A 26201-nucleotide genomic window follows, 5' to 3' on the forward strand; every position below is an offset into this window, starting at 1 on the left:
GTTAACACCTTCAAAAAGAGCCAACATATGGACGGAGAACACGGAGCAGGTGTGAAGCTGTTATATCCATTCCCAGAGAACTGGAATAATCTGCATCTGGATTTCAAACTGTTCACTTTAATCAGGTAACAGCTGCAATAAAATTAATGACTCAAATGATTTAAATTGAATTTGCCTTACTTGAAGATTGTTTACATTTAGTGTGGATTAAGGAAACACGATAACTCAGTCAAACACATCAAACACAAGCATAAAAATACATTTCACAACCTCCTTATGCTGTAAATGCAACTTGATGGCTGCCTAACTTCTTCTACACGTGTTGGTTTTAATACTTTATATGTATAAAAAACAAAAGGAGAAAAAAAAGTGACTGAAAATCAGTTGTATAGGGCAAAAATACACAGAGGTCACTGTGTGTACTGAAACGGCCCAGCAAACAACAATCCCCTCATTGATTTCTGGAGCGATTATGTTTTCTCACAAGATTGTTGCATGAAAAAAAAAAAAAAAAAAAAAAAACTGCATGCAAACATTTGCAGAGATGCAAATTTCTTGCAGGTAAACAACTTACTTATGGTGGTGGGGGTTTTTTTGTTTGTCTATTTGTATATTTATTTATTTATTTTAATCTGTAGCTGTGTCCACTCTCCCAAACACAGAAATCAAATTGTATTGTGACATCACCAAAGAGATGGCACAAACTTTAGATATATTGAAGATTTCCCAGATTTCAAGATTGAAAGCCCTGTTGGTTTTCTTCCTAAAGGTAAATACAATGGTTTAGCTGAAGGACTGGATACAAATCTACATCGCATTCAGAGCAAAGTAACTCTGTACTGTTGGCAACCTTTGGGTGCTGGCAAAAATTGTGTATTGCCCAACCAGTTTGTGAGTAGTTGCTGAATGCTGCTGGGAGTCGCAAGGTGACAAATTTCAAGGCACAATTTTCCTGAGCATGTGTGTTATGGTGCTTCAGTGAGGTGATTTTTTTATTTTTCCCCACAGAAACATAACTGGCGAAGTGAACACCACTGTCAAACTTTGTTTGGTTATTTGTCTTGGATTGACTGAGGTCCATTTCAATTTTTTAGAAGTATTATGACTGTGCCTCTGGGAATAATGTGTTGAACTTGTCCACAACTGAAGTTATATATACATATTTGTCCGTATCTAAGAGTACAATTAGTCCCAAGGATTTTAACAATTCCAGAGAGTGCTGCCACTTTCCTTATTTTTCTGACACGATGATGTGCATTTCTTCTGGAGCATAACTGATGGACAAAGCCAAGCTGTCAGTCTTGAGCTTTGAAGGAAGCATTTTTAATAAGATGTAGTGTTGCACTTGGAAATTTCTATGTTCCATATTTGGAGTACTAAGGCAGCTTCACTGGAGTGAATGGTCCCTAAAATTGGGTGCTTTTTTTTTTCTTAAATCAGAAAGTAAGACCTATAATGTTACAATATTTTAGTTCTAGAGCAGTCAAGGAAAATGAAACCTTACTAAACTACATTTTTACAGCAACAAAATGTTTGCATTTTTTATGTGGAGCTGCAAATCCCCTGAATCAACGGCAACTGCTGACACCATCGGTAGAGAAAAAAAACTGCAATTGAAGCTTCAAAAAAAGAATATCAGGCTTGCTGCCCTCTTGCTTTGTTGACAAGTCACACCTAAACACCACCTTCAGTGCATTAACCTGTAATACAATCAGCTCCTACAAATATTCAGCTCCTTTAGAGAAATTAAATTGCATGTTTCAGGAAAATGCTCCAAAGGATTTCTTTCTCTAAAAGCTGCCAGGAACAAATAAGTAAAATACAGCAGGCTACAAATGAAGCCACTGCTGCTGCTATAACATCTGTTGTACGAGTACCACATGAACAGCCATGCAAGTCAAGGACCAACATGAGACAATGACAGACAATCCCAGTGTACAGATCATTATATCCCCCATAGAATTAATAGGACAGTTTGTTCACACACTCCTGCAAAGAACTCAGGTGTTTTATTGCCCTCAGAATAATTCTGTGTGCAGTTTCAGCTCTGATTGCCTCAAATCTTTCAGTGTAGTTTCAATGTTTAAAATTAGATAAATAACCAGGTTTGGCTGCATTTTGTTTTGGGGCTACAAATCCCAAAGATAGGATAATAAAATGTTTTATTGTCTAATAACAACAGCCTGATAAGAGCAGGTCCTTTGTCTCACACAGCGTAGGACATTGAGTTGATATGTATCGGCTGCTACAGTCAGCAGAAAAGATGCTAAGCCCCACTCTCCCTTTGCTATCAATTAGGGCTTAATGTCTGGTTTCCCCCGGTGCCTACTGAAGACCAAGGGCACAGTGTTTCCTTGAGAGACATGACCGACGCGAACACAACACTAATTACCAGGCAGTGAATGACTTACAGTGATGGAAAAGCCACCAATCATAGAACACCAAATCAATGTGTGAAGTCTGTAACATGAATGTATTCATTCATGCCTCAGGAACATATTTACATAGGTAAAAATAAATGTCTCATTTCTTCATGCTTTTGACACCTTTCTGAGTAAGCAAAGCTGTGCAGAGAAAGGGCTCCATTACTATCAACAAACGCTTTCAGATAGCACTGAATGCGGTTTTAATGAAACCATAGTGAGACGAGTTCTACCTCAAACCAATGTTCGGCTTTTGTCAAAATCACATTTTCTTGTATAAAAAAAAGCAGCGCTGATCTAACACGAACTGAGAATTGACATTGACACTCTTATTCCACAAAACAGGATCTTTAAAAAGCTTATGAAACTCTGAGCTTGCAGAAATATAGAAAGTTACAACTCTTAACATTTAATGAAATCACATCCGACTTTTTAGAATGTTTTTATTTCACATTTTTCAGCAATATGATTGTCTCAGTGCGTTAGAGAGACTGTATCAGTTAAGAGTCGTATTTAATGAAATAGCTCTTTAATAAAGTATTGCAAAGGCCTGCAATAGCTTGAGATCTGAAAGCACTGAATATGTGTAAAACACACTGGAAGGAGGATGATGTATAGACATGCATGGCTTATAATGGCAATGGACCACTGGTGCTAACTGATATACTGACCTAACACTGAAGAAATAGCTGAATAATGAAGTGAACAGAGCTCTACTTAATGCCAGATTCAAGCAAATGCAGAAAACACATCTTCATGGAACATATAAGCAATCAATCCAGGAATTTCTGAATATAAACTCAACAACGGCTAAATGGAGAACTCAAGCCTTGTATTATGAAGTGAGTTCAAAATATTGAAGATTTCTTTCAGTTATATCTGGATTCACTTACCCCAACATTGGTAAGCTTGATAAGTGGTCACACAAAGCTGGAATAAAGTTGCAGCTAAGAATTTCTTACTGAGAGATGAGGAGACAGTTGCTTTTGAAAAATATCTTTGACCCTGCTCCTGTCCAGACACAGAAGTCTGAGGGATCTCCCAGGAGTGGGGACACAATTTTGCAAACCAAGCAGGAACATATGTAGATCTCAAAGTGACAGATGGACAAAACCAAAGACAATATTAGTTATTTGTCATAAATTCCACTAGTATTGTTAATTCATAACATGGCAAAGCTCAGTACCTCTACTCATACTCAAGTTTCCTTGAATAGACTTAAATAACAAACCAGAATGTATGAGAAATGCTTTTGTCCTTTTTGTTATTTGGTGCCATTGGAGAGCGGGTTTTTATAGATTGTTACCATGGAAACTGGCTTTTAGTTAGCCTGTAGCCTGGCTAACTTTTAGGCCTAAGATAAATCGGTCTTTGTGTAAACCTGCACAACTTCAAACTCATTTTAAGGACAAAACCAACCAGTCTAAAAAATAGGCAAATAGATTTTCTGTTCCCCCAGTTTCAATTGTGTTAGCTGTCATCGTGGAAATTCTTCACTTTTTTGCCCCACTTCATCATTGCACCAGTAGACCTCACCTCTTAGATTTCCCTTACAGATATTTCTCTGGGTGTGGTCAGAGTCACACAGGAGCCTGTCATTGTTAAAGTCATAACATGGAAGTCACACAAACCCCAGCCAGATCAGGTAGAATAAAAACAATGATTGACTGGCAGGAGACATTTGAACAAACAACCGCAAAAACCCTACATTTTACCATTTAGCAGTCTTACTTTTTATAAGTAATTTATGAGTAATTTCTAAAGTTAATTTTCAACTAAATTATTGAATGATTACTTTCATTACATGCATTTTAATTTATTTTTTAAAATTGTAAAATTTACATTTAAAAATTATTTTTAAATTTCCTTTCATAGCAAATAAGATCAGAGTGTAACGCCATGATGAAGTGGCAATCTAACAAATGAGCAATGAAAGTGGATCCTGTACATGTACTCAGCTGTTTATACAGTAACATATTTGGTACTGAAAGATAACATTTGTGACACGATGAACCTAAAAGTTGGTTTTGTTCCACAGAGTGAATGTCATTGAATGCCTTCTAGCAACAACATTTCATATCTAAGACACCACATCAAAGTGGTGGTGATACTCTTGTAAAAAGGCCTATGTGTAATGCTTCATTAATAATTCCCCTTGATTTATTTTGGATTTTCCCTACACCTCAAGATCAAAAGTGTACTTATTTTAACTGTAGTTTTCTGCTGACTAGCAAGGAAATTCCCATTCTTGTATCAAGTCATAATGTCATCAAATCAAACCCTGAGTGGAATCGGGGGAAATGAAGCCTAGTCTCCTGAATACTTATCACATCTGGAGGCTGCTATAGCATGCCAGAATGATCACTCAGGATTGCTGCTCAGATCTAGACTACTTTAGAAAAAATACCAATACTGTTTCAGCTGCAGAAACTCTCAGCAAATTGCAGCTGTGGGCTACGAGTCATGTTGCTAGTGAGGAAGACATTCACTATGCTGACTTAAAGTTTACCATGTACTACGTAATAAATCCCACCATCATCTTGCTGGCTGCAACCACAGATAGCCAGCCGGCTGAGAAAATGGATGGATGAACGGGCGTTGTTTGCCAAGCCTAACACATGAGTCAAACAACAACAGGAAGGCATACAGAAGACAAAGTTCAGCAGCCCATTCAGTAATATAATCAGTTAGAAAAAGCAAGCTTTTAGTGTGGTTTTTTTTTTTTTAAGATAACTATTTACCAGTGGTACCATAGGAGTGACTCCTATGTGATAATTTTAAACTTCAGATTGTCTTCAAAATACTAAAAGACATAAGTTTCATACAGTTGGTTGAACAAAAGCAAGCTCCTGCTCCTGTTTTTTCCCCTCTTTTCAACATTTTTCAGACTGATAAAATGAGAGCTATGTTAAAAGTAATTATTAGATACAACCCCCTGTACATGTGTGCACACTCTTAAGCACTGCACAAAACTGAGGAAAGTTCACAGAAACAGAAAAAAAAAAATACTTTGATCACCATGCGTTCAGTGGAACTGTTAATGGGCATGCTGCACAGGCTTTATAAGTCATGTTAAGTGGGGGAGAAATGTGATTTGAGGTTCATAACTAGTCCTCTTTTTAATCGAACACAAAGCACAATTTTGTTTGACGTTTGTTGGTCAAATTCTCTATAAAAAAAAATAAAAATTAATGAACGGAGGATAGATTATTTGTTCACAGTTCAGTTGTTTTATTCATAACATACATGAAACAAAGAGTTGGTCTTCAGAGTGGCAAAAAAATCCTAATCAAAGGTTTTACTCAAAACTAAATTTTACCTTCATCATTGCAAAACGCTGCTTCAAAGTCAGAGACCTCAAGTGAATCTGGAGATCAGGAAAGATCAAAGAGCTCCAAACGTGGTGTAGGAAGGACTACATACAAGACCTTAAAGTGCATTCACCGCCCCTGACGAGCAAACAAAAGACGCTACGTTAAACAACGACATTAAATAATAAACTTGATGTTTGACCAAAGAAATGAAATCTGAGCAGCTGGCTTTACATCAGTAAAATCAGGTCTACAATCTCAGTAATAATTTCTACCATGACGCTTAGCTCACTCTGAAAGACATCGATTTCTGCGCCAGTAGGAGGAGATTCATAGTGAAGTGCATCTACTGTTAGAAAGCTTTGCTGATTAAATCTGTTGGCATCCTCGTAGTTTTGCTTGTAGCAGGATGTTAGGTGTCATAAATGCTTAACCCACTGCCTCATCCAATGCTGTAAGAATGAAACGCCTCATTACAAGACAGATACCCAGCTTAATGTTCTTTTAATTTGATGACCACCATTGTTTTGAGCAAGGAGTTCTTTTCAATCTGATAACAGTGAAACCTTAACACCAATTCATTAGGGACACCTGCTCAACTCCTCTTTAACATAGTATCTAATCAACCTATTACACTCAGCGCATTTAAGAAGTTGAAAGCAAGCATATTGCAGAAAGTGAGATAATCTACACAGAACAGAATCTACACAGTAATTACTCTGTCCAACAAATAATTGAACAACGTACTGCATTACTTTTAAGAAACATAACAAGTAATGTACTATTTTTTGTGTAACGTTCCTGTGTCTGTGAAATCGGTCCAAATATCCAAATCAGGGTTGGTGGAGGGACAACTTAAAGCTGTTTTACTGTACTGTACAATTAACATGTTCAGGCACTTCTCATTTAAAAAAAAAAAAAAAAGCTAAAAGAAACACCTACAAATATGTGTTTAGTAAAAGTGACTTGCATATCAATCGAAAGTTTAGAATTTGTAGAAGTAAGTTTTATTTACCATATTTAAATATGTAAAATAACAAGTTGACCAATTTAGGAACAGAAAACGATCATTTAAAGCTGTCGCGGCTGTTTCAGTGAAAAACTGTGACAGAAATACAGGGTGGGCCGTTTATATGGATACACCGTAATAAAATGGGAATGGTTGGTGATATTAAAGTCCTGTTTGTGGCACATTAGTATATGTGAGGGGGCAAACTCCTCAAGATGGGTGGTGACCATGGTGGCCATTTAGAAGTCGGCCATCTTGGATACAACTTTTGTTTTTTTTCCCCAATAGGAAGAGGGCCATGTGACACACCAAACTTATTGGTAATGTCACAAGAAAAACAATGGTGTGCTTGGTTTCAACGTAACTTTATTCTTTCATGAGTTATTTACAAGTATTTTATTATGGTGTATCCATATAAATGGCCCACCCTGTATATTCAAAACAACACAGAGATCTGTGCGTGCTAATCTGCTAACAGTGCTTAATTTAAAACATAAAAGTTAAAGTTACTGATATAATATAATAAGAACATTTCTTTGTTCACAAGTTTAATTGCTGCTGTCATTGTTACTGCCTTTCAGATTGTTTAAAAAGATGCCCAAAGTGTCCATGTCACATTTGTAACTGGGATTTGCATATAGCTCATTGCTCCCTTCAATATTTAAAGTGGAATGGTTTGTTGATGTTTGATAGGAGCAAACACAGATGATGGACGTGATGTACAAACTCAGACAAAAGACGGTATGAACAGCTGGAGATGAGAAAGGACTGGCAAGCAAAAATAACAAAAGACATGAGCTGAGTTTAAACAGTAGGTAGGCCTACTGTAAGGGCATTGGAAAAATGTAAAAGTAGAGGCTAATGCTACATGATATATATTAAAGCAAGAAATGAAAGGACTGAAAAATTGTTATAAACCACAAACCTTTAGAGAAATTGTGCCTTTCAGAACAAAAGTTTAAAAGATAAAGTTTTCAGGTCACCATGACAAAATTTCTCCCTGATAAATTACTGTACAGTATGTCTCCTAACTGCTCATTTGGAGTTATACTTCCTCAAATGCTATTTCTCAGTAATGATTTTATGTGGTTGTTCTTGTTTAAAGGGGAAAAAAAATTTCTTAATGTGACTTCATTCATAGCGAAACGCAAGTACTCTAGCACAAGGACACTTTAGCAGAGAAGCTGTTTGCGTCTTCTAGCAAAACATCATAAGAGCTTTCTCTTTGGCACTTCACTAAAGTACTTCTGCTTTTGAGAAATTAGCAAATAAAGGGAAAAAAATATTTCAGTGTTTACTGCTCTCATGGAGTATAATGTCTATCCATAGCTATGTTAATATAAAAAGGATTCATGGGTAAGCTTTAATGAAATGCACAAAATGTGAAAGCAAATGGACTTTCTGCTTCGGCACGGTCATAATTTGTTGGCCAGGCTGCATCTCACCAGCTGGCTCACACCACTTCACACAAACGTCTCTTTGGAGGCACACAATGTCACTGCATTTCTACTGGGCCCTTTTATTATGAGGTGGTGTTAGATGGATGTCAGAAGTACAGTAAAACTCACAATGCAATGCCAGAGCTTCTGAAAGAATGATCCTAATCAAGATGAAGGGCAAGTGTGGCTGCTATAGACATCAATAAAATCAAGAGAATTCCAGCAAATTTTATGTAAGGCAAGAAACATGGCAGCTATATAGACATGGAAACTACCAGGAGAGCTATGGACAGGTAACACAATACAGACACACGCCTCACTTCTGAAAGCTGCACACAGACACACCCCTCACTTCTAAAAGCTGTGCAATGACACACCCCTCACTTCTACAAGCTGCGCACAGACACACCCCTCACTTCTACAACCTGCGTAATGACACACCCCTCACTTCTACAAGCTGCGCACAGACACACCCCTCACTTCTACAAGCTGCGCACAGACACACCCCTCACTTCTACAAGCTGCGCACAGACACACCCCTCACTTTGCAGTCCGGTGAATTGGTTTGACAGTGTGAGCAGTTGTTGGTAGATGTAAAGCCCATCTTGAACATCCGATGACCTGTATAGTGCACTCTATGTAGTATTTTGTATTGAATTAATTAAGGACTGGGATTTCTAATTAAATGAAAGGTTTTTAAGCAAATCTGAGACCAGAAGTTTAGGTCTAAGTTAACTGATAAATTCGCTTCCCATTTTGCAATAGGAAGTGATATTGATTCCTCTGTTTTAGAAAGCATTCTGTATATTTTGGAAAGTAATTTTGGGGTTTTAAGAGTAAGAAATTGAACCACACTTGTTTGTAGTGTTTGTAGTTCAACTTGACCCGGTTTAAATCTTTTTTATTATTATTGTTCCAGATAGGTGTACGTTTGCATGGGATTAATAAAGACTCCGTCAATTTTAGAAACTCCCACCATGCTGTCAGAGAAGAGCTGATGTTGATGCTTTTAAAGCATTCATGTCGTTGGATGTTTGAGCTGATAAATGGTAGGTCTGAGATCTCTAGATTATTGCAAAGTGCTTGTTCTACATCTAGCCAAGGTTCATCTAAGAGGGTATGTTTTAGCCATCCTGAGATAAACTGAAGCCTGTTGGCTAAGAAGTAGTGCTGAAAGTTAGGTAGTTCTAATCCTCCTCTATCCTTGGTCTTTTGTAGTGTTTTTAAGCTTATACGTGGGGGTTTATTTTTCCAAAGGAATTTGGACATGAATGAATCTAGAGATCCGAACCAATCTTGTGGCGGTTTAGTTGGGATCATTGAGAATAAATAACTTATTTTTGGTAAGACCATCATTTTTATAGCGGCAACCCTTCCCATGAGTGATATGGGTAGACATTTCCATCTAGCCAGATCATCTTCTACCTTCTTTAAAAGTGGGATATGGTTTAATTTAGTTAGATCTGCAAGCTTGGGAGAAACATTAATACCTAAATATTTTATATTTCCCGATTGCAGTGGTGTAGAAGAGGAATTATGGAGGGAGCAATTAATCGGTAGGACTGTAGATTTTGACCAGTTAATTGAGTAATGTGATATTCTTGCAAAAGAGTTTATCAATTCAATCACCCCAGAGATATTGGTTTGTGAATTTTGGAGAAAGAGTAACACATCATCCGCATAAAGGCTGATTTTATGTTCCACGTTCTTGCATTTTATGCCCTTAATTACTGAATTCTGTCTAATTGCTGCTGCTAGTGGTTCAATAAAAATTGCAAAGAATGAAGGGCAGAGTGGGCATCCCTGCCTGGTGCCCCTCAGGAGACAGAAGCTGGAGGATGTCTGGTCATTTGTTTTGACAGAAGCTGTTGGGGAATTGTATAATATTTTTAACCAGTTAATGAAAGAGGATCCAAAACCAAATTTGTGTAAAGTTGCAAATAGAAATTTCCAGTTAACTCTGTCAAATGCTTTTTCTGCATCTAAAGAAAATATTGTAGTTTTAAGGTTTTTACTGTATGAGTAGTCTATCAAATTAAGTAATCTGTATTTGTTGATGAGTGCCTACCTTTTATGAAACCAGTTTGTTCAGGATGAATTAAGAGGGGGATTATTTTCTCTAATCTCTTTGAGATTGAGCTTTGCAGATTATTTTAAGGTCTACATTTAAAAGGGATACTGGACAAATAGTACCTTCTCAAAGAGCATGGTTACCTCTGCTCTTTGAGACTAGGTCTGAGAAATAGGCAGCCCTCACATCTCGAACTGAAAAAGAAACTAAAGAGAAACTAAAAGTCCTTTAAATGAAGGAGATGAACATTTAAACAAGTTTTCCTCCACAAACGCTCAACTTTACGGCTGGAACGCTTTAAACGGCGAATGCTGTCATTTATCCTGGGGGACAACTGAGACACAAGCTAGTCTGGTTTTCACAGAACAAAAATTATCTAAGATAGAAAGACAATGATTATTAAAAAGATTTGTTAATAAATCTAACTGTTATAGGAAAGTAAAACTAAATTAAAAACATCAGAAAATTTAGCAGCAGTAGAGGAATTTAAGGTGCGAGAGCTAATCACATGTCAGCTAAACAGAAGAGAGACAGATGGAAAGACGAGTTAAAAAGAATACAACAATGGTCCGAAATAAAAGTGTCCTCGGAACAATCAATGGTTAATCCGAAGGTAAAAACAAGGTCCACTGTGTGTCCTTTGGTGTGTGTGGGGCCAGAAACATGCTGTGTAAAATAAAAAGAATCATTAAATTCAGAATTATTAATTTTTTTAAATTACATTTTTAATAAATTCAAACTACTGAAAACAGAATTAGCAAGATCTGGCCAACTCTGAACCTCTGAAGTCCTGTTTTTACACTCAACAATCAAGGAATGATGTCATCCCTTCCTTGTCTGGGAATGAATGGGGAAACTGCAGCGCGGACAAACTTCCGTGTTTCCTTTTGAATGTGAAAGATAGAGTGCCACCGCAGCCTAACCCACAGTCCACTGTGTTTGGTGTAGCTGGTGCATGTGAGGGAACATAAAGAAGGCTTGTGTGGAAGAAGGGGGGAGGTGGTAGGGGTTTGCCACAAAGGAACAGAGAGATTAGGGCAACTGTGCACAAAATTACTGTTGGGAAGCTTTTTGAAAAATTAAACAAAGTATTATTGGTTTCTCCACAGAAACTCATTAAGACCTTGAAAATTTTTTCGTTTAAATTAAACATCAGTATTTCTGCTGTCTAACTTTCAAAAAGATCCATAATCACTGAGCAACACATTGACACCAATTTTGTGAGTATAAAAGTCAAATCTTAGAGATTCTTTCTTAAGGCTTCCTCAAAAGCTAAATAAATTAAATTTTTTAAGGAGGAAAAATTGCAAAATATTCTCAGTATGTTTTTTTTTATGTCACATTATGAAAGCAGTTTTACTGGTTAAATTCATCAGCCATGGAACAGCATAATTACCATGGATTACACAGAGTTTGTAAATCAAAACACATGTACAAGTTTTAAAAAAGCAGTTTTCTTTTTTAATGTTTCCCAATTACTCTGTACCTGACTCTAGCTACAGTAAGCAAAATTATAAATTAAGCCTAATTAAAGATAAAAAATATAGCAGCTGCTGCAGTGTTTGTGGGGTTGGTGGAAGAAAATGAACAAAGCTTAAAAGGTCTTTGATTAAAAATGATATGACATATGCTATAAAACACACATGCATCCCCTATGTCTTTACTTTTTCATTTTTATCTTATGGTATTGCAGTGTTGGCAAACATAATTTACTAAAATACATCATTTGTTTTGACTATTGTCCTGATCTCTGCTCACACCTCAATCATGATTTCTGACAACAAGGAAAAAGCCTCAATATGAGCTCGATTATCATAGAAAGTCAATAATAGAATAGAATACTTTTATTTGTCAATTTCTTCAAATGTACTTGCCATACAAAGGAATTGAAATTACGTTTCACACTGTCCCATGCGTAGACATTGACAACAATAAGGTGCAGATGCACAACAAAAACAGCCCTAACAATAAAGTAATAAATAGTAATATAATAATATAAATAGTGCTAAAATAAATACTAAAATATATATATATATATATATATATATATATATATATATATATATATATATATATATATATATATATATATATATATATATATATATATATATATATATATATATATATATATATATAGATATATATAGCAGCAGGTGTGTGCAATTGCAATGCAATAATCCACAAGAAACCCCCTCTCAAAACATACAGTAATCAATCTTTCACCAAGTACATGTAGCTCTTGTTTCCCCTTTCAAACAGCTAACACAAATAAAATGTGAAAATGAATTGATTTGTTGTTTAAGAAGTAACACAGCTTGGATGAAAACACAGCCACGTGAACCATTATTTACAAATCTTTACAGAGAAAAAAAGACACAAGGATTACCAACTGCTATGGTGAATTATGTGCAGACAGTCCTGCCAAGAGATTCTCTCACACACAAGCATGCATCAATATGCCAAGTGTTAAAGCAGAAAGGTCTCAAAGTCCTGAATGTGCTCTGTTAAAAGAGCAACCAATGCAGAAGCCTCACAAACAACATGCAGATCCAGGGAAAAAGTCCCAACAGACACAGCAGCACATGTAGGCATAGCTTGATTTGCTTTCCTACCTGTAGCCCCCGTCTCCTCAGAATGCTGGGCTCGTCCATGGTACAGAGCCCCGACTTATCATACCTCCTTACCGGTGCACAGCCATGCTGCACTGACTCGCCTCCCTGCACCCTCCCTCCCTCAGGCTAAATCTGATCTTAGCAGCTGCTAAACACTTCCATCAGAACTTATCTGATTGGAGGGGGGCAGTCAGCTGACACCTCCCCTTGTTCCTCAGCTCTCCAACTTCAGGAGTGAAGGAGAGAGACAGAGCAAGAAAATGGGAGAGAAAGAAAGAGAGGGAGAGAGAGCGTGAGGGGAGAGTCAGAGAGAAGATGGGCAGTTCTAATTTAGCGTAGCGACTGGTGGGAGTGAATGGGAGGTATGGTGGGTGCCGGGGGCATATGGGAGCCCCAAGACTCATTTCTCTGAGCAGCCATGCTTTTTGGGCACCCTAGATGACCATGAAAATGAGAGGATATCCTTTCCAGCATTGTTCTGCTCCAAACTCAACAATGAATCTGGCATCCTGGCTGCAGTATGTAGGACTAACTGTCCTCACTTATTGCAGTCAGTGATTACTCACCTGAAGGTTAGGCCATTGACCAAAAAACAAACATGATAGCTGACACTGCAGCTGGTGTGAAAGAAAAGGAGAGGGCTACAGAAAAGCAATGCATCAAGGGAGGGGAAAGAGAGGGGGGGGAAAAAAAGAAAAAAAAAAAAGGGAAAATTACAACCAGCCTCATTGTAAAGTATACTGTTGCTGCACTACACCATTTTAAACTAGATGTGAAAATGTTACAAATGCAAAAATGCAAGCCAATTCGCACGCATGCAATGCATTCTTCATTCTAAAGAACCCAATACAGAAATCAGCCAGCACAACCTGCTACATATATCCAGTGTCAATTTCCAGCAATTTCATGCACTGGTACAGCTCCAAAGAAATGAGTTTTGAGGCAGTCGGTAAGTGATCACAGATCTTCACACTCACTAACTCCATGTCTCCACGCCATCCTGAATTATTAGCATTTGTAAAATAAGTTGTTTCCATGTACCACGCTGCCAATTTGATCTTGCAATTTTGCATTCTGTTTCAGTCTGTGTTTTTCGTGGCCCCCCTCCTCTTTATCACCCTCTCTCACTCATTTCCATTCACTGTGGTACTGCTCTGTGAATATTAAGTGGGCCCCTTCCATTCTCCTCATCTCCAGCCAAGCTCAAAAGATTCATCTTAGAGACTAACGCCTGGAATGATGGCTACCACAGCTGGTGGAGAAGGTGCAAGGGATTGTCGCACAGGTGACCACTACATCAACTTTTTCTCATCTTGAAACCTGTACAACAGAAAGCTGATGAACTGGTGCAGGGGCTGGGGGGCAGCAGTCATTTGTATTACGGTCAACCGAGGATGCGATCGCCACAGTGCTGCACACATTACTGAAGCACTTGGAACACAGGAACACCTATGCACGGCTCCTCTTTGTAGACTACAGCTCGGCTTTTAATACCATCCGGCCATACAAACTCCGTCCCAAACTCCACCAACTGGGACTTAACTCCTCTCTGTGCAACTGGATTGTGGACTTCCTCACTAACCGTAGACAGAGTGTCAGAGTGGGTAAGAACACCTCTTCCACCCTTGTGGTCAACACCGGTGCCCCTCAGGGGTGTGTTCTGAGCCCTCTGCTATACACTCTCTTCACCCATGACTGTATTTCCTCCTGCGCGTCCAATCTCATTGTTAAGTTTGCAGATGACACTACAGTGCTCGGACTTATATCCAACAATGATGAGACAAACTATAGGACAGAGGTGCAACAACTAGAGTCATGGTGCCACGACAATAACTTGGTCTTAAACACCAAAAAGACCAAGGAGATCATTGTAGATTTCCGGAAGAGGGGTCATAACAACCATCTGCCTCTCTTCATTGGCAGTGAGGCGGTGGAGAGGGTGAGCAGTTTTAAATTCTTGGGGGTAACTGTGACCGAGGACCTGTCCTGGGGCAACCATATCACCTCAGTTGTACGGAAGGCCCAACAGCGCCTCTACTACCTGAGGAGACTGCGGAGCGCAAACATTCCCAGATCTCTGATGTTGAACTTCTACAACTGTGCCATCAGCAGCGTTCTGACGTATGGATTTCTAGTGTGGTTCCCCAGCTGCACCAAGGCCGATCAGCAAGCACTCCAGCGGGTGGTGAAAGAAGCTGGCAGAATTATTGGAACAAGTCTGCCAGAGATCAGTAATATCTTCCCCACTCGCTGTCTGAGGAGGGTGCACAGTATCCTGCGGGACCAACATCACCCTGCGCGCCACCTTTTCCATCTGCTGCCCTCAGGGAGAAGGTACAGGTCTATACAGGCCAGAACATCCAGACTGGCCAACAGCCTGTATCCACAGGCTGTGAGGCTCCTGAACTCTCTGCCCCCCTCTCACGGACAATAACCATATCCAACTTCTTAATAGCAATGAACTGGTCTGCATTGGTGCATCATATCTTTATTCTCTTCCCCCTCCTGCCCCCCCCCCCCCTCTTTCTTAAATAGATAACTATCATATCTGATATCATATCTCACAGTACAATAATATTGAATGGGTTGCATTGTTGTATTTTGTCATGTTTCTCAGGTCTTTGTCTGAATTTCTACGAACATTATTGCTAAGGATTGTCTTATTGCATTGGAGTCACACTGGGTTAAATATGTACACTTGGGTTTTAAGGGGTATTTATTATTTTCTTTTTTTTTTTGGGTTGTATGGAAGCCCCAAACGCAATTTCATTGTTCTTGACAATGACAATAAATAAATAAATACTAAATACTAAATACTACTGTGCTGATAAGGAAGAGACCAAAAAGTCCAGGTCTGTGCTCGGGTAATCAGGTTGTTTTTGAATAAACCCCATAATAGCTCAGAGGACAAGGATTACAGTAGTCAACTTTTTCAGCTTGAACAATGGCCTCCAGATTACCTGCGGGAATTAAAGAATCCTGTTATGTCTCAAGCCGCTGCTCAGTCTGTGACTGCTTGAAGGAACAATTAAGAAAATTCCACATTGGGCTCACAATGAAGATGAAGGGCAGCAGAAACACAAGGGAGGGGTCATTTGTCTTATTTAGTGCACAAAGCCCAGATTTTTCTATCGTACACAGCCACTGAAACAACCTCAGCAGCTATGAATGTCAAAACAATTAAGCAACACCCAATGACAACACCTGACAGACAATTAGCAAATATTTTGATTAGAGCAGGGCGATATGACTAAAAATATTTATCACGATATACATTCGAAAATTTGCGATAACAATATAACTGACAATATAATTGACACTAGAGAAAATACTTTAACTCCACAACTTTATTAGTGCAAAAAAAAAAACCCAAAAAATCGATATATTTTCACTTACACAAGCAGCTTTTTTAAGTGCATTAAAGTTATATAAAAAATTAACAGTGCAAATGCAAATTCCTTGCTGACAGTTTACCCAAAAGGCATTTCCAGTGGAAACCGGCCAACATATCCTCAGCATAACCATGTAGAATATCCACAAAACTTAAAGAGGTTATACACACACAATATTATGTTGAAGCACAGTACGTATGACTCCGCCAGGCTCCTGCCTACGATAGCCGTAATGCTCCGACAACCCATCAAGCGGTGCGACAGATTTTCGAGCGCTGTGTACATAAGATCGCTTCGAGGTCAGTAAACACAACCAGAATTCATACATAAGGCACACGGGGGTATAAGGCACACTGTAGATTTTCAGAAAAATCAAAGCATTGATTTTAAGTGTGCCGTATTTTCCAAAAAACACGGTAATAACGACGGCCCGCTAGCATGCGCTACCAAAAATAGTGCTTTGTTGTATATCTGAGGGATGAAAGCCAAACCAGTTCCACACCACTGAAGCTGCAGCATTTTTACAAACCAATTCTGGTTCATCCGTTTCATTCAACAATCCGCTTTCCCTCTTCTCATTCTGCGTCACCACCATGTGCATATGTAAACAAAGGCACTGCGCACGCGCGTTTTACCCATATTCTATCGCGATATTTCATTTTCTTATCGTTGCCCAACATTACACCGGTATTACCGTGAACGGTATGATATAGCCCAGCCCTAATTTTGATAAATACAAGGAGCAACTCTCATCTTTAATTTATCTTCACAAGCACATTTACACTGCTTTCCATCATACTGGATGTTAAACTTGTTGCTTACCATATTTTTCTGTCCAAGCAACAAGTATTACATAGTACACCAGAATTAAGTGGCCAATAATGTTCCATTAAAAGACAACCACGTTGTCTCTAAACGCTGCTCTCAAAAGCAACTCTTAGTTTTAAAGGTAATCTCATGTAAAAGTTGACATAATGGGTCACCTGTCTGAAATTCCCTTGCACCTTCTCCAGCTGTGACAGCTGTCTTGTGCACCTCTGCACCACTTTTTGTGCTTCTGCTTTTTTCAGTTCCCTCTGTGAGCCTTTTTTCTCTTCTTTAGAGTTTTCAAGGGAAGAGTCCATAGCTTGAGCCCAAATTCAGCACATCAGATCACAACTTCATCCAGGAGCATGCTCATTCTACCTAGAATTCTACTGTAACGCCCTGAGACGTCTGAGAACATTCTATGAAAACAAACCAAAGACTTGTTGCATGCCATTGTTTATTCTCTTGCACACAATGACACTGAAATAAAAGAGTTGATTTAACCAAGTTGAGAAATTCAGTCTCTCTTTCTCTCTCTCTCAAGAAGAAGAGTCCAAGAAATGCACTAAGTGTTCTTAGAAGCAATTTCAAAAGATGAGAACAAAAGTGGAAGTGGCCCAGAGGTGCACAAGAAGAAGAAAGTGAAGAGATCAGACAAATAACATCAGGCAATAATTCTGATTTTCATAGGTCCTGTCCAAGGACTTCAATTGCAAATTCAAATTATGGAAAGGAAAATGCCAAATACTGGTTTAAAGTACACATGTACAGTTATAGTTTATAGTTATATAAAAACTCTGAAGACACCAATCTAAACATTATGTGAAACTGTTTCTTAAAAAGAACATTTCTATTATCTACTTATTACACTGTGTCATTGACACAGTATAGATGCGAATATAAATGCCTAAATTGTCACTTATAAAATTCTAAAATAAATAGAAATCAAAAAGCCCATTGTGGACAGCTTTCAGAAAATAAAATCAGACAAAGTAAAGCTGCTTTGACATGGGTTTAGGGGTTTTGAGGTTTTGAGGCAGACAGTTTGAGCCAATGGCCTCAGAGCAGGGCTACAGAAAAGCCTCTGGGAAAAGTCCAGGGGTTGTCTGTGACTCATTTCCTCCTGGCAGGTGGACAGCTGAGGTTGTTTTCACTACCTTTGGAGAAAAAAGGGAGAGCTGGCACTGAGAGTGCTGATTGAGTGACCCACAGCCTCTGCTCTGCCCGGGCTTATCAGACCAATAGGTAACCTGCAGATATAAGGCAGGCAGAGGAGGGACATGGCATGTGAAGAAAGCAGTAAGACTAGAAAGAGTATATTCCCTCCATACAAATCAGTGTCAGCCATACTAAGGCCCAAAACTGACAACCTGTGAATGAATTAAGTAAGCCTTAAACCTTTAAAACAAGGGGAAAAGGTGACCAACAAGAAACAGAAGCCACTCAATTCCTCTCTATTTTATTTAATTTGGACAATACTGAGTGACCATGTAAATACAAATACAAATCCCTTCATAAGATGAAATTTAACGGTTTAAAGGTCAATCTACGTTCCTACTCTCACCTATGGTCATGAACTCTGGGTAGTGACCAAAAGAATGAGGTCGCAGATATAAGCTGTGGAAATCCGTTTTCCTTCGAAGGGTAGCTGGGTTCTCCCTTAGCTTAATTTGGGCGGTTGGTTGGTTATTTATATTCAGGTTTAGTGTAGATTTTGGTCAGTAAGAGAGTTGTGGTAACCCAAATCATCACCGCACATACCAGCTGTGATGGTTTGGGTAGAAAGGTAGAGAAAGCAATACGTCGCTCAATGTCCTCAAAAAAAGGAAGTACAAACATCTCAGCATCTGGTTTACAATAGACAATAACATCTGTAATTTTCTATTTATGGCACAACTCTTCCTTGTGTGCCTTGACATAAACTGCATTTCCTTCCTTTGCAAACACAAACTACTCCAACTACAATGATATCAGTAAAGGACATCAGTGACTGACGAGAGTCCACAAAGGCACAACATCAGGATTATGACAGTCTTATCTCCATATCACACCAGACGTGAGGTATTGATTTTCTGCCAAAGAGCATCACAGTCAAGAGAGATGGGCCACGCTACTCAAAAAACCATGCACACTCAGGGGAATGATGGAAAACCATGATGGACAGAAAAGGCAAAGACCAATAACAGCAATCCAGTGAGGTAAAGGGGTAAAACATTGCTGTGAGATCTTGAGGTCATCTGTGCAAAGAAGGTGCTTTTTTGCACAGATAGAAAACAAATAGATGGAGACGAAGTAAAAAAAACAAAAAAAACAAAACCTAAGTATAGGATAGGAGTATTAACATGGAGCCTGCCTTTAGCTAACTTCTAATGTGAGCAAGAAATAACATGCTGATTCTTGGCAAGTTAAATAATATCTTAGTTTAGTATGTTTGTATATTTGCATTTGCTTGGGTATTCTTTCACGTTTGTACTGTATTCTTTGTAAACAATTTCAGATGAGGTGCTAGCTCCTGTTCGTATGGGGTTTGATTACACTAAATACAAGTCAAACTTACCAAAATGGAAATCCATCAAGCAGACATTTGACTCAAACCACTAAACAATATCAACCCATTGATGCCGGCAGAGCAAAAGTCAGAAGATGAACAAAGTCCCTAGACTGTCATTGGATGAATCCTCTGCACATTGGAAATGTCTGCAAAAAGGAAATTATCCAATGAAGATCCAGAAAAGAAACCAATGAGCTGTCTAACCACAGGCATTGTAGAATTATGTCTTTAGTGATATGTTAACTGTATCTTGTACAGTTTTAATGCCATTTCCTGATAAACATATTTATACAAAACCCCTGCCAGAGTACAAAGTAATGAAAACTACCTTTGTGGTAGTCATGGAAAACCACCTACAGTTGGCAGAGGACCATTTTAAACTAACAAGAAAGCATCCAATTCTGGCAGCAAGTCTGTTCAGACAAGAATGCATCTGCCAAATCTAACCAGGGTTACAACTGACCACAATGACAGACTATAACAGAGTTTGTATTCTGGCAGGCCTCCATTCATTCATTGTGATTATAGCCGAGGACTGGAGGGCTTCCCGATCATAACCATGACTATGACAAATGTCATTCTGCCTGCAAGGTCTAAGTGACAGGAATAATCGTTTCATGTTTAAGTAAACTGTTTAAGAGTTTTTACCCTAAAACGGTATTCAGGCAAAGTTATCCTCCAAAGCAGGGAAATATTCATTTACAAAAAAGTGTGAAATTACCAAAATTTAATCAATTAAAACTGTAAGAAGAAAACCAAGAAAGAGCATGATCGACAAGAAGCTAAGATATTCATCCATTTTGCTCCTCTCTCAAGGTCAGCCAATTCAACATGTTTTCTAAGCTCATTCTGAAGGCAGGCTAATACAGTGGCTGTAGATGAACCCCTGAGGTGTCAGTGCAGCCGACTTCAAAAGATACTGTTAAGATATAGCCATTCAGCACACATCAGCCAGTCAGCTTGTGTCCACACAACACCGTATCCGGGCAGCGGTCACCAGTATTTCATTTTCTCCTGCCGTTAAGCACTGAGTCACCAGAGTCATGCAAACAGTGTTAAGAATAAGAATCAGCAGAAGAGAATGGCACAATCTTTGTTCCTAAAGGAACAACGATAACACCTGGCCATACGTTGTGTACATACAAAAAGAAGATGGAGTTGTAAAGACGTACACGTTTAAGAATAATCAAGTCTTTGTTAGACAGATTTTAAGACATTTGTCTGAACTTAAAATTCTATGTTTTAACCAGTAAATATAAGGGGATAGAGGAAAAAATCAATATAGCATAATATCGTAATATTTTGCATGGTGATAATCATTATCAATATTTTATTAAATAAATTAAAATACTACAAACAAGAGGGCTCATCTCATGCGTCACTATCCTGAGATAATGTTAATAAAACCATAAAGCACTGGAACATTAAATTCTTCTATCTTTAAAAGGAGAGCTAAGCTAAGAAAATTTAAATAGTTTATCTCATTTGATAAAAGCAGTATTGACAGTTTGACTTTAAAAACATAATTTGCAGTTGAAAAAGGGCGATACGTTTTTTGTAAAGTCATTAACAACAAATGATGCACATTAATTTTCATGAGTGCTAAATAATTTACAATACTTGTCCAGTGTCATTTTCAAGTTACAAATATAAACAGCACTATACAGCAGCAGCTTTTTGAAACACATTATGAAAGTCTGTCACAGCTCGATCACGGGACTCAACACTCAACCACTTAACATTGTTCTTCCCATATTACATTTGTATGGGAGGCACCACGTTTCATCAAGCTAAAGGAACAAAAGACGTTTGGTTACACGAATAATTTTCAGAGGTTGAACCAAGGCCACAACCTTTCACTGACCTTAAACATGTCCTGGGAGATCCTACAAATAACATTAAAAAAAAAAACAAAAAAAACAAAAAAAAACACAAAAAAAACCACAAAACTATCGCTTGAAAATATTGTACGTTAGCTTCTTAGGACCTCATGGCCTTATAGACTGTGCTATGAGTGCACAAAATTGACTTTTGACTCCATCTGGGCTCACAATGACACAAATGCACTTTTATGTTAACACACTGGATAAACAGAACCTGATAAATGTGGCACTGTGTCTTAGTAGCCTAATACAAATCTGCCGAGACAGAAAGATTTTTGTCAATGATAGTTTAACCAAGTATTTGACCTAATGCTCAATGTGTACAAGGGCTGTGTTACAATAACACATAACATAAAAGTCACAGATGTCAAACTGATTGAACACATTAGCTGAAGGACATCTTCACACGAGAATTAAGTTACAGCAAATCATGTACAGAGCACAATAACCAAAAGGAAAATGTGAAGCTTTTACAAGCACAAGGGCACATAGTGAAAACACACTAGCGCCCCCAAGTGTAAGGAAGCAGGCCGGCTATTTTAATACCTGACTTGTACCAAGACAAAATTTGTTAAGATTAAAAACAGCAGAATATTTTAAAAAAAAAAAAAAAATTGTTTATCAAACTACATAACATATGTCTATTTGACAAAATAGTCCATCAGTTTGACTGCAGCACTGTTATTAATGTAAACACTGTCAACATGAAATAATGAGTCGTTTGAAAAACAGACACCCTCAAGTGCCTGTTTTAGGGTGAACACACTGTGATCACTGAGCATCAGTTAGCAAAAATGTGCTTTCACGGTAAGTAAGCAGAGACACACCTGTGCATACAAACATACACCTTACTTTTTTTTTTTATTACATTAACCTTTTCTGTAACCGATTGCAAGCACACACAGAAATGACTCATAGGTTAACAGCATTAGATTACCCTCTTCCTTTGATTGCATCTTGGTCCTGAGATAATAAGATCACAATACGGCATCAGAGTATCTATCAGTGTCATCTGAAAGAACCGAGCGGGAGCACAGTGAAGGTCAGGTCTGTCTTCATGACGCAATTTATGTCAAAGCACTGATGCACCTGGACCTCAATCAACATCATCCCCTTTTTTTAATGTTTAGACTTTAAACTACACAGATATGCACCAGTTTAAAATTGCCTTCGTGCATCTGGTACGATATCTCTGATCAATATGAATACTGATGTTGCTGATGTGCAGTCCGTCATATACTGTATCAACAGAAAATGCAGAAATGTAAACCGGTTTATAAACAGAAATAGAAACATTTACAGAACAAACAACGCAGTTAGGCGTTTCATTATCTGTCAGTAGTGACAGGATACAGTCATTAAGAAAAACATACAGGTCATTCGCTGGACCACAAGTTAGTGGAAATACATGAAACTAAAAATAAAACCCATGAAAAAACTGTTAGTCTCAGTCACTGACAGCAGGAGGTACACTTACCTGAAAATCTTGATATTGGCTCACACTAGTAAGCAACTAATTATACCTTTTTTGGTTTTTGCTGTTGTTTTATTTTTTGAAGTATTATACACTTGCAAAAACAAATAGCAAGCTAGCTTTATGTATTAAGAAGAAAGATGTTCAATTATTTGCGATTAATTTGATTTTGGATTGATTGGATTTATAATTTTGTCATTTCAAAGTTTTTGTTAAAACATACTTTAAATTTTAGTAGGATTTAGGGAAGGTTTGGCTGACGGGAACATTTAATGACATATGTGCTACCATGTTTATTTCTGACTGCCTGCAGGAGGAAAATATAAGAAAAACCCTCTTACTGTATCTAATATATTTAACTGTTATTCAGACACTACTTATATGCAGAGTGTCTTCTATGCAGTGCTTATATGCGAGGGGCGGGGGGTCCAATATTATGGAACAACTGGTTTAGTGAAATTTACAAAACAACGGCTTTTGTGTCTGCCTGAATCAGGGTAACAGATTTCACAGTGGCTGACATAATGAATTACTCACCAGGCTGGAGGTGAGGGAGGGGTCTGATTTTCCAAGGTTCAGGGAACGCATTCGAACCAGGTTGGACGTCTCAGATGATGCCTGGCCAGCTGTCTGCTGAAGGTTAGTGGGTAGCAGAAGATATTTGCCTGCAAAACAAAACAGGAGAGAAAACACTGAACACAAGCACAGTGAAAATTTGAATTAATTATATTTGAGAACTACAGAAAATAAATGACTAGTTTGATAAGTTTGGACAACAATGTAAAAGCGCCCATCTTGCTAAGATTCAATGTTGTTTGATATAATTTCAAAAAAAATTAGAAGACAAAACTTGAAGCATCTTTTTATCTTTCATCTCAGATTTTTACCTCAGTTTTAAGTAAAACAACCCAACACAGGTGAAACGGTTAAACGAGGTCCAACTACACCAGCTCATTCACAAGCATTTCCTAATCACTCATACTATCAGTATTCTGAGTTACAGGCCCTCAAAGCAACCTTTTGACCATTGTTATGCACTCATTTGTTTTTAATTAATAATTTACTCTCATAACTTTTTGTAAGAATAACATTTGGCATTTAATGCACAGAATAGTTACAGAGTGGACTGGAAAGCAGGGTGAGAGTCGGACAGGAGTGACACACACGGAGCCTAAAGAGGCTTCTGCTCAACCAGGTAAGCACAAAACTTCTTAACAGGGACTGGTTTAAAAAAAATAAAAATAAATTTATACAATTGTGTCTAAATCTAAAGCCAGAATCCTTTACACAGCCTGATAATCCATGACCACAGGAAGAAAACAGGGAGACTACAGGTCAAATGTCAAGTAACAGGAAAGACAAGAAAATCTTTCTGCTCTTGTTGAACATGCTGAGCTGAATTTCCAACAGCCAGGCGGGATGTCGAGGATTTAGATTAAGAAGGGGGGGGGGGGAAACTAACTAACAGTGCCACCACAGTTTACTAAAAGTAAACAAATGGGTTGCCTTTTAAGTTTTAAAAATATCAGCACTCCTGCACAACAATATTCTTTGCAAAGCTGAATATGGCAGCTAGATGGCAGCAATTCTACTTTTACCTCTCACCCACTTTTATCTCCCATCTTCTATCATAAATCTTCAGCACACAAAGGCAGGGCAAAGATGAAGGCTAATTCAGAGGCTCACCATTTAAATTAGTGGACTTCACTGTGAAACTGGATTTTCATGAATTTGAAAAAAAATGTCTCGTTTGTATCCAAAAGTGTAATGTTCAGTTTACAGAATAAACAGAAGAACAGTGAGAAGGAAGGCAAGATAAGAAGGCTGAGCACAAAACAGAAAGGGAGGAGGTATGTCAAAACCATTTAGCCTAAGGCAGGCCTCCATTTATCAGGTATGTTTTGCTCAAGATAAGCTAAAAAGGGAAGTTTGTCAATTCACTGCATTGCTAACAGCAAAATCTGAATTCAAACAATAATGCTATTTAAGATGCATCTATGTCCAGAAGACGTTTTAATTTCATTTTCAGTTTGAAAACCTACACTCCTGCTAAAAAGCTCTGAGTCACGTAACACTGTTCCTGTTTTCTGGAAAGAAAAACACATGTTGACATTAGATAAAACAACGAGTGTAAGAGGAGCTGAAAAGGCCTCTAAAGATTTTCCATTTAAATTAATGAGCTACGGTGCCATTAATAACTCAGTCTTATTCAACATTCCCAATTAATTTCATGTTAATTACATAAATTCAACAAATTTGCTTTTCTGTTGAGATCAAACACTTTTCTAAATGAGCTTTATGAGCGCTACTGATGATGATTATCAAAATGATTAAAGCAATCTTATTTTAAGCAAAAACATAAAAATCTATCATCATAATAGTACATGGATTCTATTATTTTTAGTCTCAGCTTTAATACCCTCACTAGTTAAATGTCTCTGTTGTGCCCAACTACAGCTATAGCTGTTGCTGGGCACAACACCAGATGTATACATGCGAGTAGCAATTACCTGCCCTATAACCAGGTACGTGTAACATTGTGTCTGTGACATTTCTCTCAAATGTTTTATCTTAATTGCATGCTGGTGAGTAATGCAATACAATTATGATTATGCAATCTGATGTATCAGAAGTGGACCACTGTATAATCTAGGATAGGCAGTAATTGCATTATGGCATTACTCTCCCGTTACAAGCGTGCAATGCAATGTTCAGAAATTTGGAACATTTACAGAATTAATTAGATCAGTTACATACAGTAGACATTTCTGTTATGTTCATGACAACATATTATTTTACTTTTCAATATTTTTCTAACCACTGTGGTTCATTATATATCTCTAACTGTTGTTCTCTGAAACCCAGTTGTTGATTTCACTCCCATGTGGGAGTAAATCAGCAGACCTGACCCTTAAATAACCTTTAAAGTAGACACAGTGAAATGTCAGCTTTTATTGTTGTTGGGCAATAAAGATAGTACTGGTGCAGTAGTCTCATCTTTCTTCTCAAGGTTCTACAGAAAATTAAAGGGAAAAATAAGCTGTTTTTTGTTTTGTCACATTTCTTTTCCATAGCAGACTAATTATGAATATCCGTTTTAGGCTTTAGCCAGACAACCGCTTTGTAATAAATAAGACTATCTGCTCATATCTGCCTATTGTGCTGCTGTAATCCTGACAGTTGCACTGTGATCACTGCTTCAAAACCAAGAGAACAGAGGGGAGAC

General features: G+C 38.0%; 1 protein-coding gene across 10 annotated transcripts in view; it reads right to left on the reverse strand.

The window, feature by feature from the left end:
* Positions 1–26201, reverse strand: part of mast4 (microtubule associated serine/threonine kinase family member 4) — a 101456-nt gene that overhangs the window by 51680 nt on the left and 23575 nt on the right. For 7 of the 10 annotated variants that reach the window (XM_080868085.1, XM_080868083.1, XM_080868082.1 and 4 more), the window contains exon 3: positions 23513–23640. In XM_080868085.1, the coding sequence (XP_080724211.1) occupies positions 23513–23640 (128 nt within the window). Of the gene's footprint in view, positions 1–12868; positions 12970–23512; positions 23641–26201 lie in introns of those variants that run through there. The other 3 variants (XM_080868079.1, XM_080868078.1, XM_080868086.1) reach the window with 2 other exon arrangements.

Source organism: Rhamphochromis sp. 'chilingali' (genome assembly GCF_963969265.1).
Source record: "Rhamphochromis sp. 'chilingali' genome assembly, chromosome: 2".
Classification (NCBI taxonomy): Eukaryota; Metazoa; Chordata; class Actinopteri; order Cichliformes; family Cichlidae; genus Rhamphochromis; species Rhamphochromis sp. 'chilingali'.